Source organism: Formica exsecta, unplaced genomic scaffold (genome assembly GCF_003651465.1).
Source record: "Formica exsecta isolate Colony F162 unplaced genomic scaffold, ASM365146v1 scaffold733, whole genome shotgun sequence".
Taxonomy (NCBI): domain Eukaryota; kingdom Metazoa; phylum Arthropoda; class Insecta; order Hymenoptera; family Formicidae; genus Formica; species Formica exsecta.
Window position 1 is genome coordinate 103,134 of NW_021853499.1, and position 14,773 is coordinate 117,906.

General features: G+C 32.8%; 3 protein-coding genes across 6 annotated transcripts; all 3 read right to left on the reverse strand.

The window, feature by feature from the left end:
- Positions 1-804: 804 nt before the first annotated feature.
- On the reverse strand, positions 805-10,212 carry LOC115243778. 2 transcript variants are annotated; one of them, XM_029821001.1, is made up of 4 exons: positions 10,077-10,212; positions 2,842-2,997; positions 2,401-2,622; positions 805-2,228 (listed from the first exon to the last, which is right to left on the reverse strand). In XM_029821001.1, the coding sequence occupies exons 2-4, from the start codon at positions 2,986-2,988 to the stop codon at positions 1,740-1,742; spliced, it is 858 nt and encodes a 285-aa protein (XP_029676861.1). In that variant the 5' UTR covers positions 2,989-2,997; positions 10,077-10,212; the 3' UTR covers positions 805-1,739. The 2 variants fall into 2 exon arrangements, with proteins under 2 accessions (XP_029676861.1, XP_029676862.1); XM_029821002.1 differs by lacking the exon at positions 10,077-10,212 and adding an exon at positions 3,097-3,115.
- LOC115243771 (myb-like protein X) lies at positions 2,840-10,080 on the reverse strand. 3 transcript variants are annotated; one of them, XM_029820987.1, is made up of 11 exons: positions 9,908-10,080; positions 9,603-9,678; positions 9,066-9,324; positions 7,022-7,223; positions 6,497-6,723; positions 5,989-6,281; positions 4,846-5,694; positions 4,264-4,371; positions 4,079-4,180; positions 3,494-3,791; positions 2,840-3,227 (listed from the first exon to the last, which is right to left on the reverse strand). In XM_029820987.1, exons 1-11 carry the CDS (start codon positions 9,963-9,965, stop codon positions 3,153-3,155), a joined length of 2,547 nt encoding a protein of 848 aa, XP_029676847.1. In that variant the 5' UTR covers positions 9,966-10,080; the 3' UTR covers positions 2,840-3,152. The 3 variants fall into 3 exon arrangements, with proteins under 3 accessions (XP_029676847.1, XP_029676845.1, XP_029676848.1); XM_029820985.1 differs by having other exon boundaries at positions 9,066-9,345; XM_029820988.1 differs by lacking the exon at positions 2,840-3,227 and having other exon boundaries at positions 3,245-3,791; positions 9,066-9,345.
- Positions 10,213-11,626: 1,414 nt separating the features above from the next.
- LOC115243770 (elongation of very long chain fatty acids protein 4-like) lies at positions 11,627-14,459 on the reverse strand. The gene is made up of 3 exons (XM_029820984.1): positions 14,037-14,459; positions 12,114-12,416; positions 11,627-11,860 (listed from the first exon to the last, which is right to left on the reverse strand). The coding sequence occupies exons 1-3, from the start codon at positions 14,040-14,042 to the stop codon at positions 11,693-11,695; spliced, it is 477 nt and encodes a 158-aa protein (XP_029676844.1). The 5' UTR covers positions 14,043-14,459; the 3' UTR covers positions 11,627-11,692.
- Between the last annotated feature and the right edge of the window lie 314 nt (positions 14,460-14,773).

Sequence of the window (14,773 nt, forward strand, 5' to 3'; positions counted from 1 at the left end):
ATTATATTGTCATTGTACATATGTATATTAATACACGAGTAATGTTCTCTCCTTACTAAATGTATATGTGCAATGTTGCGTTAACACAGTCCATCGGGACAGTCTCTGCAGCGATGGAGATCCAGCGATCAGATTTTAAGGATATTTTCGAAGAATTAATCAGCGTCCAAAACGAATTACACACGAGCTATCCATTTCAAAAATAGTTAGGCAAGAAAAACACTATGAAACACACCGTATTTGTTTTGTAAAAAGAGATTCTCAGATTTGAATTTTTTTTTATTTTTAAAAATGACCTATATGCACCAATAATACAGCATACTTCGATTACAAATCCATAGCGTGTTGTACACTTTCCATAAATTTAATTAATAATGATGTATGTCCTCGTATCAGGGACACAGAGTTTATATGTTGCATTTTGAAAATATATATTTCCGATTCTTCCATCGAAATATAACGACGATATGGCGCGATTACGATGGCCTATTTTAGTCGCGTGATTCGATGTAATTATAATTTATCATTGCACGGCACATACGAGGACTGATCGCATTCGAAATATCGACTGCAACATAGAGATAAGATAAGGAAAAGAGATAGATAAACAAAAGCGCGACACGACAATGTCGAATATATATATAAAGTTACACATATATAATTTATTTTATTCATCGATTGTTGCAATCATAACACATGTGACAAATTAATATTAAATTCACTGTATGTGTGTGTTTGTGCGTGTGTGTTTGTGCAGAATATACATATATATTTCGTGCAAAATGCGTATGTTTCGATTGACTTAAATCTTATCATTATGTGAGCGTATTAACGCAAACCGGGAAAATATGACAAATAAAACGTATGCGTTCAAACTCAATGGGAAAGATATAAAATTGATGAGAAATATTCTGCTCACGTGAATCGAGTAATTACGATTATGCGTTCATATTCTTGAAATTATGATATATATATAATCTAAATATTTCTATATATTTGTGCAATGCAAGAGATATATTATATATATACATAAATATATATTTTTTGCACTTGTCTCGCTCGACGAACGGAACATTTCTCGTGAGGGTACGCTTTTTGGTTGTGATATCTATGGAAAAATGTGTGAGAATTATGGAATGTGTCTTAAGACAAAGTAACGAAAGACAGAGAAAGAGAGAGAAAAGAAAGACACAAAGTGAATAAAAGTTATATTTTTCCAGCATTTAATTGGGAGCATTCACATACACACATTGCGCCTATCCGATTTGTATATACCTATATCGAGGAATCATAGAATACACAGACAAATAGTAAAATGCAAAACATTTCGAGTTGGTTCTTCCTTTTATTTATCGAGCAATCGTATTCTCATTTGTTTAATTTTTCAATGGCGCGTATTTTGTAATATTCTAATTCTAGTTAATTATATATTCTCATATATATATGCGCTTCTTATCTACTTATTTATAATATCTTATTCAAATATTTTCTTAATAAGTAGATTACACCAAAAATTTAGGTGCCGCATGTATAATTACCGTTTTACTTGATTAAAATATTTTTAGATCATATTTTTTATAAATTATTAATATGTTTTAAATATTTATCGAAAAGCTTCTTATATAATAAGAATAATCTACATATACAAATGGATGTATGAGGTATTTTTAGAGCACGTGCAAGAAATTTTTACAGATTTCCAAATTTTTTCATTAATATTATAACTTTATATATTTGCGTTATTTGCGTAAAAGGCCTTTCTTTGTATACTTGCTACATTTTCTCTTAAACTGTTTCACCGGTTTCTCATTTTGTTCTCGATTATCTTTCGTTTTAACAATTTTAATTTCAAGATCCGTTATCGATCTTCTCGCTTTACCATTGACCAACAATCTGGCGGACTTTCTAGACGATTTGTTCTTGTTCTTGACCCGCTTTTTCCCTTTCTTCTTTTTCTTTTTTTTCTTACGTTCCATGTTGGCGATTATCGCCTCGGTGTCCGCGGATATTTTAATCTTTGGCTGCTTGATGGCAACGGCCACCCTTACGAAGGAGTCGTAGAGGACATCTCCGCAAAATTCGCCGAAACAATATTCCTCGCCGCATTCTCTGCAGGTTTTTACGCTGCTTTCGATTATCCCCGCGCGATTCTTACTTCGTCTAATAGGACTTGTTGGCGAACGACGTTCTTTCATTATGGTCTTCGCCTCTAATTTGCCCATCTCCACCTTGTAACATAGGATTTATCAGAAAATTAAGAAAAAAAAACCGCATTTTATTTTCGCGCGAATAAAATTTCAGAATTAGAATAAACAAAGAAAATTGTATAATAATAATTACATTTTTTTAAGTAGTTACATTTTAGGAATATCTTTAATCGAATGGTATTATGGTCCTCACCAATCTCGAAAACATTTCTTCGTCCTGACGAAGCTTTGGTCTGATGGGAGTCAGCATTCGCCAATCGATGGCGACTTGTTGCAGCTCTTGTAGATCCAATTCTCTCATATCAGGTGGAACTGGATCGCCATAAGCCCATTCCCTGCCGATGGCTTTGAGCTCTTTCTTGGTCGCTTTCCAAGAAAAATCTTTGTCGCGGACCTTGATGTCTTCTCTTTTTACCTTTGTGTAATTTTCTCTAATTACTATCAAGTGCGTTCTAATATTTCCATACTAAATCCCGCAATATAATAATAAGGTTTTTCATTTTTATCTCAATATAATTGTATAATTATTACATAAGGACATTATATATAGGGCATGAGATTTTTCAGAAATTTTCTATATTCATATAATTCAATTTTTTTATCCTATAATATATTGTTATTAGAAGAGCCGGACCTTTTCCGGTTTGATCTTAAACTCCGGACAGTGTTCCTTGAGTCGCCGGAACTCTTCGTAAGAATTACAGGTCGACTTGCTCAAATCAGGTATCAAATTCGCATCCTTCTTATCGTCCTTCAACAGATCGTCCAGTTGAAAGGCCATTATCTAAATCTGCAATGCGAGAAAGGCGTTTGAATACCTCGCGTTGTTTGCTTGAAGAAACAAACAACGTATTTCTCAAAACCCCTTTTGCATTCTACTCGATCTCACTTTCTATGCAAACGAAAAAAAAAAAACGAAAGGAAACAACGAAATTCTGCGGGCATTTAAAAGACTTCGGACGCAGCGGGTGAGACCAGACATCGCTCGGAATCCCACTCGATTTGCTTCATCAAAAGTCCCTGGGAAAAAAAAAAAAAATATATATAAACATATATTTTGAAGAAAACTCTAAAACTCTACTAAATATCTGTCAATTTTCAAGAATTGACGACAAGCTTTCCCTAAAATTTTACGATATTTTTGATATGGAATTAATTGATGTAGAAATAATAATGAAGTAAACGTAACATCGAGAGATATTTTGTAACATTTATTTCTTAGCATAATATTATATTTAAAACAGTTATTTTTAATAGCTTTGTGATAATATCATTTGATTGCGTACGCTTCTCAATGATGACAGCTTGGATAAGATCTCTTGACCGCACCAGACATTGGAATTATCGTTGTCCGATCGTTCTGCACGGTTCGTATTGCAAGAAGCGTTGTCCGATCGCATCTTTTTTTCAGCACGATCCTCAATATTGATCTTCCCATTTTTGTCGATTCGTAGAGGCACAATGGAATTCAGGCTGTCCATCGATAGATCGGCGTCGTAATTCTCGAGTTTCGCTTTACGCCTGATAATGTTCCGATTCTTCGATTTTCCGTTATTCGATTTTCGCCGATCGGGAGATGGCGATCTGATACAAATTAATCTCGTCTCAGAATGAAGTTTTGATAAATAACACAATATTACAATTGATTTAAAAAAATTTTATCCCCAAAAGCTTTTTTCTTGTATTATACAAAAAGTTATGCTACTTTATTTATTAATTTCATTTATTTGCAGCGATGTAATTTCAATATCAATAGTCCTTTATCTTTTGTAATTAAAATTTTATAATTTAAAATTGCATGTTTTAATTTTTATTTTGTTGAATAATTATTTAAGTTTATAATTTTTGTTATACTTTTTAAAATTTCTTACCTAGATCCTTCGTCGCTAGACTCGACTTGTCGCCTTCTTAATCTTAATTTTCTCTGATAGTGCGGGTCTTTCTCACTTTGCGTTCGATATCGTGTACCTGGGCTAAGAGTGTTTTTAATTATTTTTTATATTCACGATTGATTAAAAAGTATGTTTAAATATTATTATAATATTTTTCATATTACCGATTAGCGTTCCATCGCGGTCTGCTATCGAGCGTGGTTCTAGGTTGCGATTTGGATCGCGAAAGTGTTTTTATGGAAATTTCATCGCCTGGACTCACATTGATCGACCTTGAATGAACGATTAAAATCGTACATTAATGACATGGCACAATTTTTAGTAACACATTTTTTTAAAGCAATTTTATGCCAGAGGCAAGATGATAATAGATTCATGCTTTTGCCAAGTTTAGCGGATGCATTCAGATTTCAAGCAGCAAACTTTAATGAATAAACTCCTCAACAAAAAATAATATCGTAAATAATGTCACAGATGAAGAAAGATATAAGTACGCTTTCTATTTTCTTAGAAAATGATTAAGAACATTCCACTTACTGGGTGCTTTCCTCGCGCGGATCGACAGACATTTCGCGACAAAGCGTCTTATGATCATCAAGCTTATCATCTAATTATGTATGCTATGAAATAAAAAAAAAACGATAATTACCGGCAGGTACTACTGCATGCAGGAGAGAATATAATAGTCGTCGTTTGGCTAAGAACCCCGACAAGTGCGACATCGAGATCGCGATATGGCGACTCACTTTTCAACGTTTCTTCGACTGGCATTCGTCGTATCCTTCCTGTCCTTTGTCCCTTCAGTATCTTGATCCCTGATCGATTGATTCTGCAGCTTCTCCCGCAGTTCCTGGATATCGGACTCTACGTCTGTTTGCGTGCCAAAGTCCCGGCCGGCCATCATTCTATATTTACTGGGCGTCAACAGCCTGTTCTCCACGAGGGCCGACGAGGCGCTATCCCTCGAGGATTTCCTCAGATTCCTAGGACTTTCATTGTTCCTCTTGATCGTGTTGAGGCCCAGCGAGAAATACTCCGCGGTGTTCTCCGCGAATCTACGCGGACTCGGCGTCATCACCAGATTCACCAATTGCAAATTCGCCCTGCTCAGGATCTCCGGATCCTCCAGCCTGCCGCTCAGCACAATCGCCACGTCCTTGCTCACAGGAACCTGAAGAGACATTGGATTCGGATCCAGCATAGCCTCCTCCGACTTGTCCGCGTAATTTGGTTGCGAATAGCCCTTCGGAGAATCTTTGTCATTCTCGCTTTCGCGATAGTTGTCAGCCTCCTTGACGTCCTTCGGACTTTTGCATTTCTTCACGGGATAATCGGTGGTCAAGTTTGTGCTTTGCTTTTGTGCTTGCGAACAATTTTCTTCCTCGCATGTATCCACGCCGATGGCCGCGTTTGACTCGTTGGAAGACTGCGTCATCACGTCAGTGTCCTCGTTGGTGTGCCCATCTCGTTTCCGCCGATTCTTCCGCTCTTCTTTGGCCAGCCGTTCCGCAGCCTCCAGTACCTCGCGCATCGCCTGCGCCTTCTTCAGCTTTGCCGCTTCCTTCTCGCGCAATATCCGTTGTTCTTCTTCCAATCTATACAGTGAATTGAATTCATCGAATGTGATTTTATAATTTTATTTAGAGAAAATTATTCTTAAAAGAAATATGGTGTTTCTCTTGAAGAAAAGGTATTATTATTTTATTATAAAAATATAAGAAGAATTATATTATATATATATAGTAAAAACTTGTAATATTTTATGACGCAAATATTTATATATACTGAATTTTTACATATTTCTTAGTTAAATTAATTATACTATTACAATTTTTTAACTAAATTAATTTATATTTTTAAAATTTTTGTTTTACATTTATTTATTTTACCTTTCCCTTTCTTTTTCTCTTTCTTGTCGAATTCGTTCATCTTCCAATCTTTCTTCTTTCATCCGTCGCTCCTTCTCCTCTTTCCTCTGCCTGTCCTTCTCCTCAAGTTGCTGTTTGATAGCATTTTGCAATTCCAACGCTTTCTGCCGTCTCGCTTCACGTTCTTGAAGAATGTCCGCGTCCACTGGGATATTTTGACCCCGAAGATAAGATACTTTGTTGGTGTCGGAGCTGGTCGAACCAGTTGTCGAACTGTCCGGACTGCTAGCGCTATCATGATTGATCACTAAAACCTTGATCACAGAGAGATAGGTAGATAAGCAATTTAAATTTTCTCGCAATACATCAAGAAGGGAAAATGTCAAACTGTCATAATGCTAATAGCATATGACACTATGTATATGTTGTGTTTGTTTTTAAGATAGAGTATAAAAATTGAAGTAGACTCAAATCCTCTTGAGTGATTTAGAGTTTCAAAGGTGTTCAACAAGTTGTCAGTAGACATTACTTGACTCGATTGTCCTAATCTTGATAGCCAAGAGGGCGGCGGCGGATCGCTTCTTCCGTCTTGACCCCAGACGCTGCCCCACCTTGGCCTGTTTAATTCTCCCAGTCTACCGGGTGAGAGCCTCCTCGAGGGTGGCAATGAACTTTCTGGGGTGGTGCAATAAGGATTCTGCCAGGTTTTTTCCGTCATTTCCATTCTGGCCGCTGCTTTACTATCAGCTAGTACTCCTTGAGTTGAAAAAAAATATAAAAACTCTTTATTGACAAAGAAATTATAACTAATTGAAACATACATACACACATATGTGTGTAAGATGTCAAAATTAATACTATCCAGAAATTTTACTATATTTATTTATATTCATTTTAATATTTCTCTCTCTCTCTTTCTCTCTCTCACACACACATATATATACATATACATAAAAATTACAAAAAGATTTTTAAAAATTTTATTAATAATGATATATCTCTTTTGACATTCATATAATTTTATAATTAGGTATTAAAATTCAAAAGAACTCACTTTGCCTTGCCTGAGGTACGTCGATTGAATCACTGGCATAACCAGAAGTTTCGCCTTCGCGTTCCTCGCCCGGTGAACCGTAATGACGAGGCTCTTTATGGGCCTCGCGATGATCGTTGGACCGATGGTGATGGTGTTCCAGTTTCTGCGATCTCTGCGACTGGTATCGCGATCCCTCTACACCGAAATCACGCTGTTGTTCCTGTAATACGAGACGGTAAAGTTAGATAGAACGCCCTCGAGAAACAGAAGGGACGCGTGCTCGCGTGATCGAGTACGAAGGTTCCGGCTTTCGTGGCTTGTGAAAGGAAGAATTATGTTCTTTCGTGTTCTATATAGGTATGTATATTGCGGCTGGAATATTACTATCGTGTCTGCCGGAGACGTCTGTATACGCTACATAAATCATGCACGATCTAGTTTTTCTTTTTACTTTAATACTTTCTTATTTTTGCCTGTTTACAAATATAATGAAAGCGAAATATAAAGCGGGTGCATAGTAATATTATTTGTAGATTTGTATAAATATTCATAGAATTAATTAATTTTTTATCTATTTATTTATTCTAGTTTTTTTCTTACTTTACTTTCTTATTTTTGCCTGTTTACAAATATAATGAAAGCGAAATACAAGGCGGTTGCATAGTAATATTATTTGTAAATTTGTATAAATATTCATATAATTAATTAATTTTTTATCTATTTATTTATCTCACATATGCACGATTTCTATGTAGAAACTTGATAATTAAATAGAGAGATGTTTGCAATCGATAAATTAAAATAATTAGTATTGTACATAATTAAAAGAGCTCAATGTCCATCCTTTTTAAAAAATCAAGGAATTAATCTAAAAAATTAATTTTCCATTAAAAGATTATTTCTTTCAATTCTTAAAAAAAAAATGGATTAAACTGCTACGTCGATTTTTTCAGTTTTGGAATAATTTAGTTCAAACAGTTTTAGCGCAACAATCGCGATAAAATAGATATTTGTATGTTTTGCGTCATGAACGGTTTTAACTGAGGGATGGAAAGAACGAACTTAATGTCTGCTACTCTTAAGTTTGAAAGCAAAGTGTATAGCCTTGAGGTCGTTGAACTTTAATCGCACTGTAAGAATCGATTTACCAGACTGCCTTACTTTTGCTTTTTCCTTGCGAAAGGGCAATGTACTATCGAGTGTTGCTTGCCATTTATGAAATCGTGATTAGATGTGATCGTTAATTTAATGGATCGTCGAATTTAGAGAGTTAGTTGGAATGAAAGTCGTTTCTTTCCAAGTAAAGATGCAATCACGTTCCACTTGTTTAAGTATATATTATATTTTCTATCATAGAAATTGCTTAGCATTTCGCAATAAGAAATTAAATAATGTCTTGATGCAAATTAATGTTTTTTTATAAACTATATAAGCTAAGGATGTTATGTACGTAATACATGTATAGGATAAAAAAGAAATTCTCGTTTTATCCTTCAATATTTTCGATGTATAAATAACACATACTTAATTATTTGATTACTTTAGCCGGTTATGTGACTATGTCGACGGGACATTGTTGCTACACACAAGTAAACTTTCGGAAAGCAATCAATTATTCAAGTGACGATAACACGGGCAATGTTCCTTTCATTCGTAGCGAAACCTCTATTGAACGTAGCAAAGTTATTAATGGTCCGATCGATTCCAATTTTATACCAAAAGGAATTTCACGATAAAAGATGGGAACATAATTGTCTCGGCAATTATCCATGGAAGACTTCGATATGATTTAAAATATATCCAGAAAATTGCCCTAGATATTATTCCATATTTTTAATAAATAAGTAATTATATATTAAACATTAATCTCCTTTTCTACAAATTTTAAAAATTTGTCTTTTATTTTTATAAAGATAAAGGATTATTTTACCAAGATATATATTCATAGATATTTAATTTATTTATTTTATTGATATATTCCCCCTGTGATTTTCCTAATTTATTACTTAATATGTATGAATCTTTTTTTTAATATAATTTAATCAAGTGAAAAACTGCTTACCAGCTGGCAAAAATACTGTTGTTGCTCCTTGTTGAAAATCGGAGGCAAACTGGGACTCCTGCGTCTGATTTGCGACACGTCCATCTGATCCCGGAGATTAATCAAACTACCGCCATTATAGTCGAGACACTTGAGATTGTTATTGCCATTTCCAGAATTTTCTGTCACCAGACTCTTCAGACTGACAGTGCTTCCATAACGTCCGGTCGCACGAAGGGGTTGCGCGGAAGGCTTATCCTTAATTTCTTCCAAGGACAATCTGACGTCATTTGAGTAAGTGCTGTGTCATGGATTTTTTGTTTTAAATCTCACCGGAAAAAGAACTTTAAATCTTTCTCACGTATAAATTAAATAATTTTAAATTATCTAATAGAAAGTATGATATATTTTATGAATAAATTAAAAGAGAGTTTAAAAGACAATTAAAAAGAATATATTGAGATTAAATAACGTTTTTTAATATTATATAAAACAGTTAATATTTAATTAAAAAAATCAATATGTAATGATAATATAATAGTGCTTTGATGAACTTACCGAATGTGGGTTCGGTTATTGTAGTTACTACTTGGTTTTAAAGGTCCCCAATTAACAGCGAGACGAGCCATTTCTTCTATAGAATCGATAAAAGAAAAATTTTATAGATACAATTATTTTTTTTACGTAGTTTATTATAGGTTTAAATATATATAATATATTGAGCACACAATGTAATAATAATATAAAATATAAAGAAATGTCTTTTGAGCTACGACTGGGTGACGTAGAAACCTTAATAACGCTCTGTAAAAATTCTACTTGCTATAATTGCTTAAAATTACCAGTTGTTAGTTTATACGTACCCCTTTCCCTTGCCCATTGAAGTCTCTTTTGTTCTACCAGCGATGTTCTCCCGATCATAATCGTACGCGACTCCCGCGGGAAAACAACGATGAACGCGATCGAAAGAGATAAAACAAGACTCTAAACTAAACCCTTACCTATGACAATTGTCCATTTTCAATTGCCTACCTATGTTGGAATCAGCAATCGTCAGCGGAAATTCCCATCAGCAATATAATTTCAAGCCGGACTATATATATTTCGTATCACTTGATGTTTGTTCGCCAAATTGTCTTTAAAAAACCGCTTGCACATATTTTTAATATTTTAGCGTAAAATCATTCTGCATTGTGTGTAAACACTTTTATATCTGAAAAAGATCTATTACTGAAGTTTTTTCGTTTTTCCCATGTAAAGTTCGAACGTTCAATATCAGTTTTTATCGCGTCATAATTTTATATAAAAATGTTCGAGTCTATTGTTAAAAGATCTATTTCGATTCTATCATAAAAATTTTTATTATTAAACGTTTTATATTTCTGTAATTTAATTTAATATTTTAGGAAACAATCTTTTATATATAATTCTTTTTCGATTTTCTCAATCTTTATGGATATCATCGCGCAAAATTAAGACAATGCGAGATTCAATCACAAGAAACTTTCACAGAAAACTCTTTTATTTTCTTCCAATATTTCAAACACAATCATCTACTTTCTTAAAGGTCATTAAATTCTTCAAATGTACACCGTCGAAAATTTTGAACAAATCGATTCTTTACGTTAATCGGAAATTACCCTAACAACCCAGTTTCTCTATTGTTAACCAACACCCTACAAGATTTCTTATCGCCCTGAATAAAATTGCGAAAAAAAAAAAACGCGAATTCCTTGAAAATATAATAATCGAAGATAATCCGAAATTAATCCGATGTCGCGCAAAGTTCCGCGAATAGTTTCCTCAGACTCACACGGTACCGCGGCTTCTCGGCATGTCAATATTTGTGAGACTGCGGCAGGAATCATGCAAGTGCCCCGGGTTCACCTGGCACGGGCCGGACGACGCCGAAGAAGCCGACGCGAATGGGTGTCACGATTCGATCGCGCGTTTCCATAGGAACTATCGGCCACGCGAGTCACGTTTCCTTATACCGTGTCTCCTCAGGGTCGATAATATTGATCTTATTTACGATAAGGGATAATGACCTCTAGTTTCGCGGTCAGAGATCGCATTCCCGTCGACGCGCCGGCGACGAACTTCCGCTATCGGTCAATATCTCGTTTTTGAGAGATAAGTAGTTAAAATAATATTATTTATATTCGATGACAAAATAAGATGAAAAAGCTATTCTTCAAGAAATAAAAAGATCAAAAAGAGTACTGCTAGAATTTAATAAAAAAAGTAAGGAAATATTTTTTTGCTCTGTAAATTTATATATATATGGAATGCTTATCTTTTAATAATAGAATCCTACTAAAAAAAACCTCACAAAGGTAAAAAAAATACGCCAAGTATATATCTAAAAAATAATTTATATAAGAAATAAAAACTAAATATGAAATCAATAGTTAATTAGCCAAGTACTTAGAAGCAATTCTGTTTGTGAGAATGCGTGATTTGAAATAGTATTTGTCATAAAATAAAATGTGTATTTATAGAAATGTTATACACAAATTCTCTGCATAAAATTAAAACGCATTATATTTTTATTAAGAGAAACCTGAGTTTCAAAATAAGTTCAATAGAAATAAGAAAAAACAAACAATAATCGATGCTTTTCAAATTTGCGTATATCTCACTATCTATTAGATTTTCCTCTTAGGTTTATTGTATGCCTTTTGATAGAAATTATAAAACAGATAGAAATTTATCATTAAATTTCCGATATATATTATGGCCAACCAATGCTTCACTACCTTGCAACCTGGCAGAAAGTTCTGCGAAGCATATATTAGCAGTATGACGAATTGCACCTACAATATAAAGAAAACATTACAAATATATCATTAACTTTGGTGGATGATGTTTTTAGGGAGATTTTTAAAGATATAAAATATATATATTTATATAGTATACGAATATACATGTATTGAGATTTATGGATAATATTATGGATAATATATTATGAATATTAATTAAACATGAGTAAAAAAGGTAATTTGAAGAGAATAGAAATGACAGATTATTCCACATAAAAAATGTGCAGAAAAAATTGGCAGCATTTACCATTTGTGCTATAGTTATCCACTGTTTCATAGGTGCTATAGCCTTTTGAACGTTTGGCCCGTAAGCTGCTAGGAAGTAGTAGGTGTACATTATCGCATGTATGAAACTGTTCAGCGCGCCAATGAATAGTATGGGAGCAACAGCGAAATATCTTGTACCAGCCCATGCGAAAAGCAAGGTAGATATATGATGGTATAAATGTAAACCAGACACCTGATTATTTTTCTTCCTTAATACGAATATGGCTGTTTCGACGTAATCCACGATTTTCAACAGAAAATTATACCATGCAGTTCTACATAACTGCAATATAACATTTAGATGTATTAATTAATTTGCATTGTATATTATTTTACAAAACGAATATATATGAGTATAGTAAGTGATAAATAGCGTAATTATGACATTATATATACATATAATATATGTGTTGACATACATATTCATTTATTAAAATAAGAATACTTTGATATATAAAAATGTATACCATTAACATTTCTTTTTTTTTTTTTGCGCTATTGTTTTTCAAATAAAACTTAGCCGAAGACTTACCGAGTTGTTTTATTTTTTAACGAAAATACACTGCTCAAAACAAATAGGGAATACTTTTCATATCCTAAAAATTGAGCTATTTTCAAACCGCTGAAACAAAAAATCATCGTAGACAAAAAATTAAAAAAGCATTTTGAAGCTTGAAGTTTCAACTTTAACAAGCTATCGGTGGTTTTAAAAAATTTGTTTATCTTTCTTGTTCTGTGCTTTAAAAAAGAACACATTGTTTTCTTCTTTAAAATTATGTATTTTTGACACTCTGCAGTTCGATAAAAAATTTCTCTCGAAAAATTCAACTCAATTTCCATAAACTACAACATTTCGCCTACAAGAAATTTTGTTATTGAGCTGCAGAGTGTTAAAAACATATAATTTTAAGGAACAAAACAATATGTTCTTTTTTAAAACACAGAATAAGAAAGATAAAAAAATTTTTTTGCATTGTATATTATTTTACAAAACGAATATATATGAGTATAGTAAGTGATAAATAGCGTAATTATGACATTATATATACATATAATATATGTGTTGACATACATATTCATTTATTAAAATAAGAATACTTTGATATATAAAAATGTATACCATTAACATTTCTTTTTTTTTTTGCGCTATTGTTTTTCAAATAAAACTTAGCCGAAGAGTTATCGAAAGTTGTTTTATTTTAACGAAAATACACTGCTCAAAACAAATAGGGAATACTTTTCATATCCTAAAAATTGAGCTATTTTCAAACCGCTGAAACAAAAAATCATCGTAGACAAAAAATTAAAAAAGCATTTTGAAGCTTGAAGTTTCAACTTTAACAAGCTATCGGTGGTTTTAAAAAATTTGTTTATCTTTCTTGTTCTGTGCTTTAAAAAAGAACACATTGTTTTCTTCTTTAAAATTATGTATTTTTGACACTCTGCAGTTCGATAAAAAATTTCTCTCGAAAAATTCAACTCAATTTCCATAAACTACAACATTTCGCCTACAAGAAATTTTGTTATTGAGCTGCAGAGTGTTAAAAACATATAATTTTAAGGAACAAAACAATATGTTCTTTTTTAAAACACAGAATAAGAAAGATAAAAAAATTTTTTTAAACTATTGATAGCGTGTTGAAGTTAAAACTTCAAGCTTCAAAATGCTTTTGTAATTTTTTGTTTCGAAAATAGTTCCAAAAATAATCAAATGTTTAGGGTATGAAAAGTGTTCCCTATTTCTTTTCTTTTCTTTTCTTTTTTTTTTTTTTAGTAGTGTATAACACAAAGTTATATTTAATACAGACAAATGCGTACTGAATTTCTTTCAAGATTAGACTTTAAATAGACATCTGTCAATGATATATATATTCTTTTCTATGTTTTATATGTAAGTTATTACCCTCATTGAAATATAATCGTAGGAGAAATCAAGGTACAAATCTTCGGTACACACTAAATTTGAACTTTTGAACACACCGGCATCGATGTAGTTATAAACCAACCAAACGTTTGCCACAATTTGTATAATATTATACAACTTTATAAATGTTTTCAGTGAATATGGCTGCCTATTCTTTATAAATCGAGGCCCACATCTGAGTACGAAATACAGATACGCCAATATTATAAGTGGTACATGATAAGAAGATTGGATTAAAGGAAAATCGGCTACTCGTTGATCTGAAAATTAAATTAATATATTGAATTATGGGATATATATTGAATTATGGGCAAGCAGATCTCGAAAAGACCATGCAGTTAGATCAACATTTAAATTCTACATTTCTACATACTTCAGCGTATGTAGAGCATAATCGATATACTACGGTAATATCTGAGCCTGCGAGTAAGATTATATTTGCAGAAATGTAGAATTTAAATGTTGATCTTGATTAATATATATTAATAGATCTGCTTGCCCATAATTCAATGTCAATACAATGTCAATATAATTCATACGTAACGCGTAAAAATAATGCATGTATGCAGAAAATTAAAATAAATTGCAACAAAATTCAATCTTAATCTATCGGGTAATCAGACACTCAAAAAAGTGGTATTGCAACTACAGCAAAAATTTTCTGGGTGCGCAAAATTAACTGAGGTACATAAATGATTAGCAAATACTGTGATATC

Excerpts from the sequence above, each read along its gene's own strand:
- LOC115243778 (XM_029821001.1), bottom strand. The coding sequence starts at position 2,988 with ATGGCCTTTCAACTGGACGATCTGTTGAAGGACGATAAGAAGGATGCG. Across the intron at positions 2,623-2,841 it reads TTAAGATCAAACCGGAAAAG|GTAAAAAGAGAAGACATCAA; the intron begins GTCCGGCTCTTC and ends AATTACACAAAG. Across the intron at positions 2,229-2,400 it reads AAGAAATGTTTTCGAGATTG|GTGGAGATGGGCAAATTAGA; the intron begins GTGAGGACCATA and ends CTATGTTACAAG.
- LOC115243771 (XM_029820985.1), bottom strand. The coding sequence starts at position 9,965 with ATGATCGGGAGAACATCGCTGGTAGAACAAAAGAGACTTCAATGGGCA. Across the intron at positions 6,282-6,496 it reads GATTAGGACAATCGAGTCAA|GTTTTAGTGATCAATCATGA; the intron begins GTAATGTCTACT and ends TCTGTGATCAAG. Across the intron at positions 4,372-4,845 it reads AGTCGAAGAAACGTTGAAAA|GTCGATCAATGTGAGTCCAG; the intron begins GTGAGTCGCCAT and ends CGTTCATTCAAG.
- LOC115243770 (XM_029820984.1), bottom strand. Across the intron at positions 11,861-12,113 it reads GGATAACTATAGCACAAATG|GTGCAATTCGTCATACTGCT; the intron begins GTAAATGCTGCC and ends TTTATATTGTAG.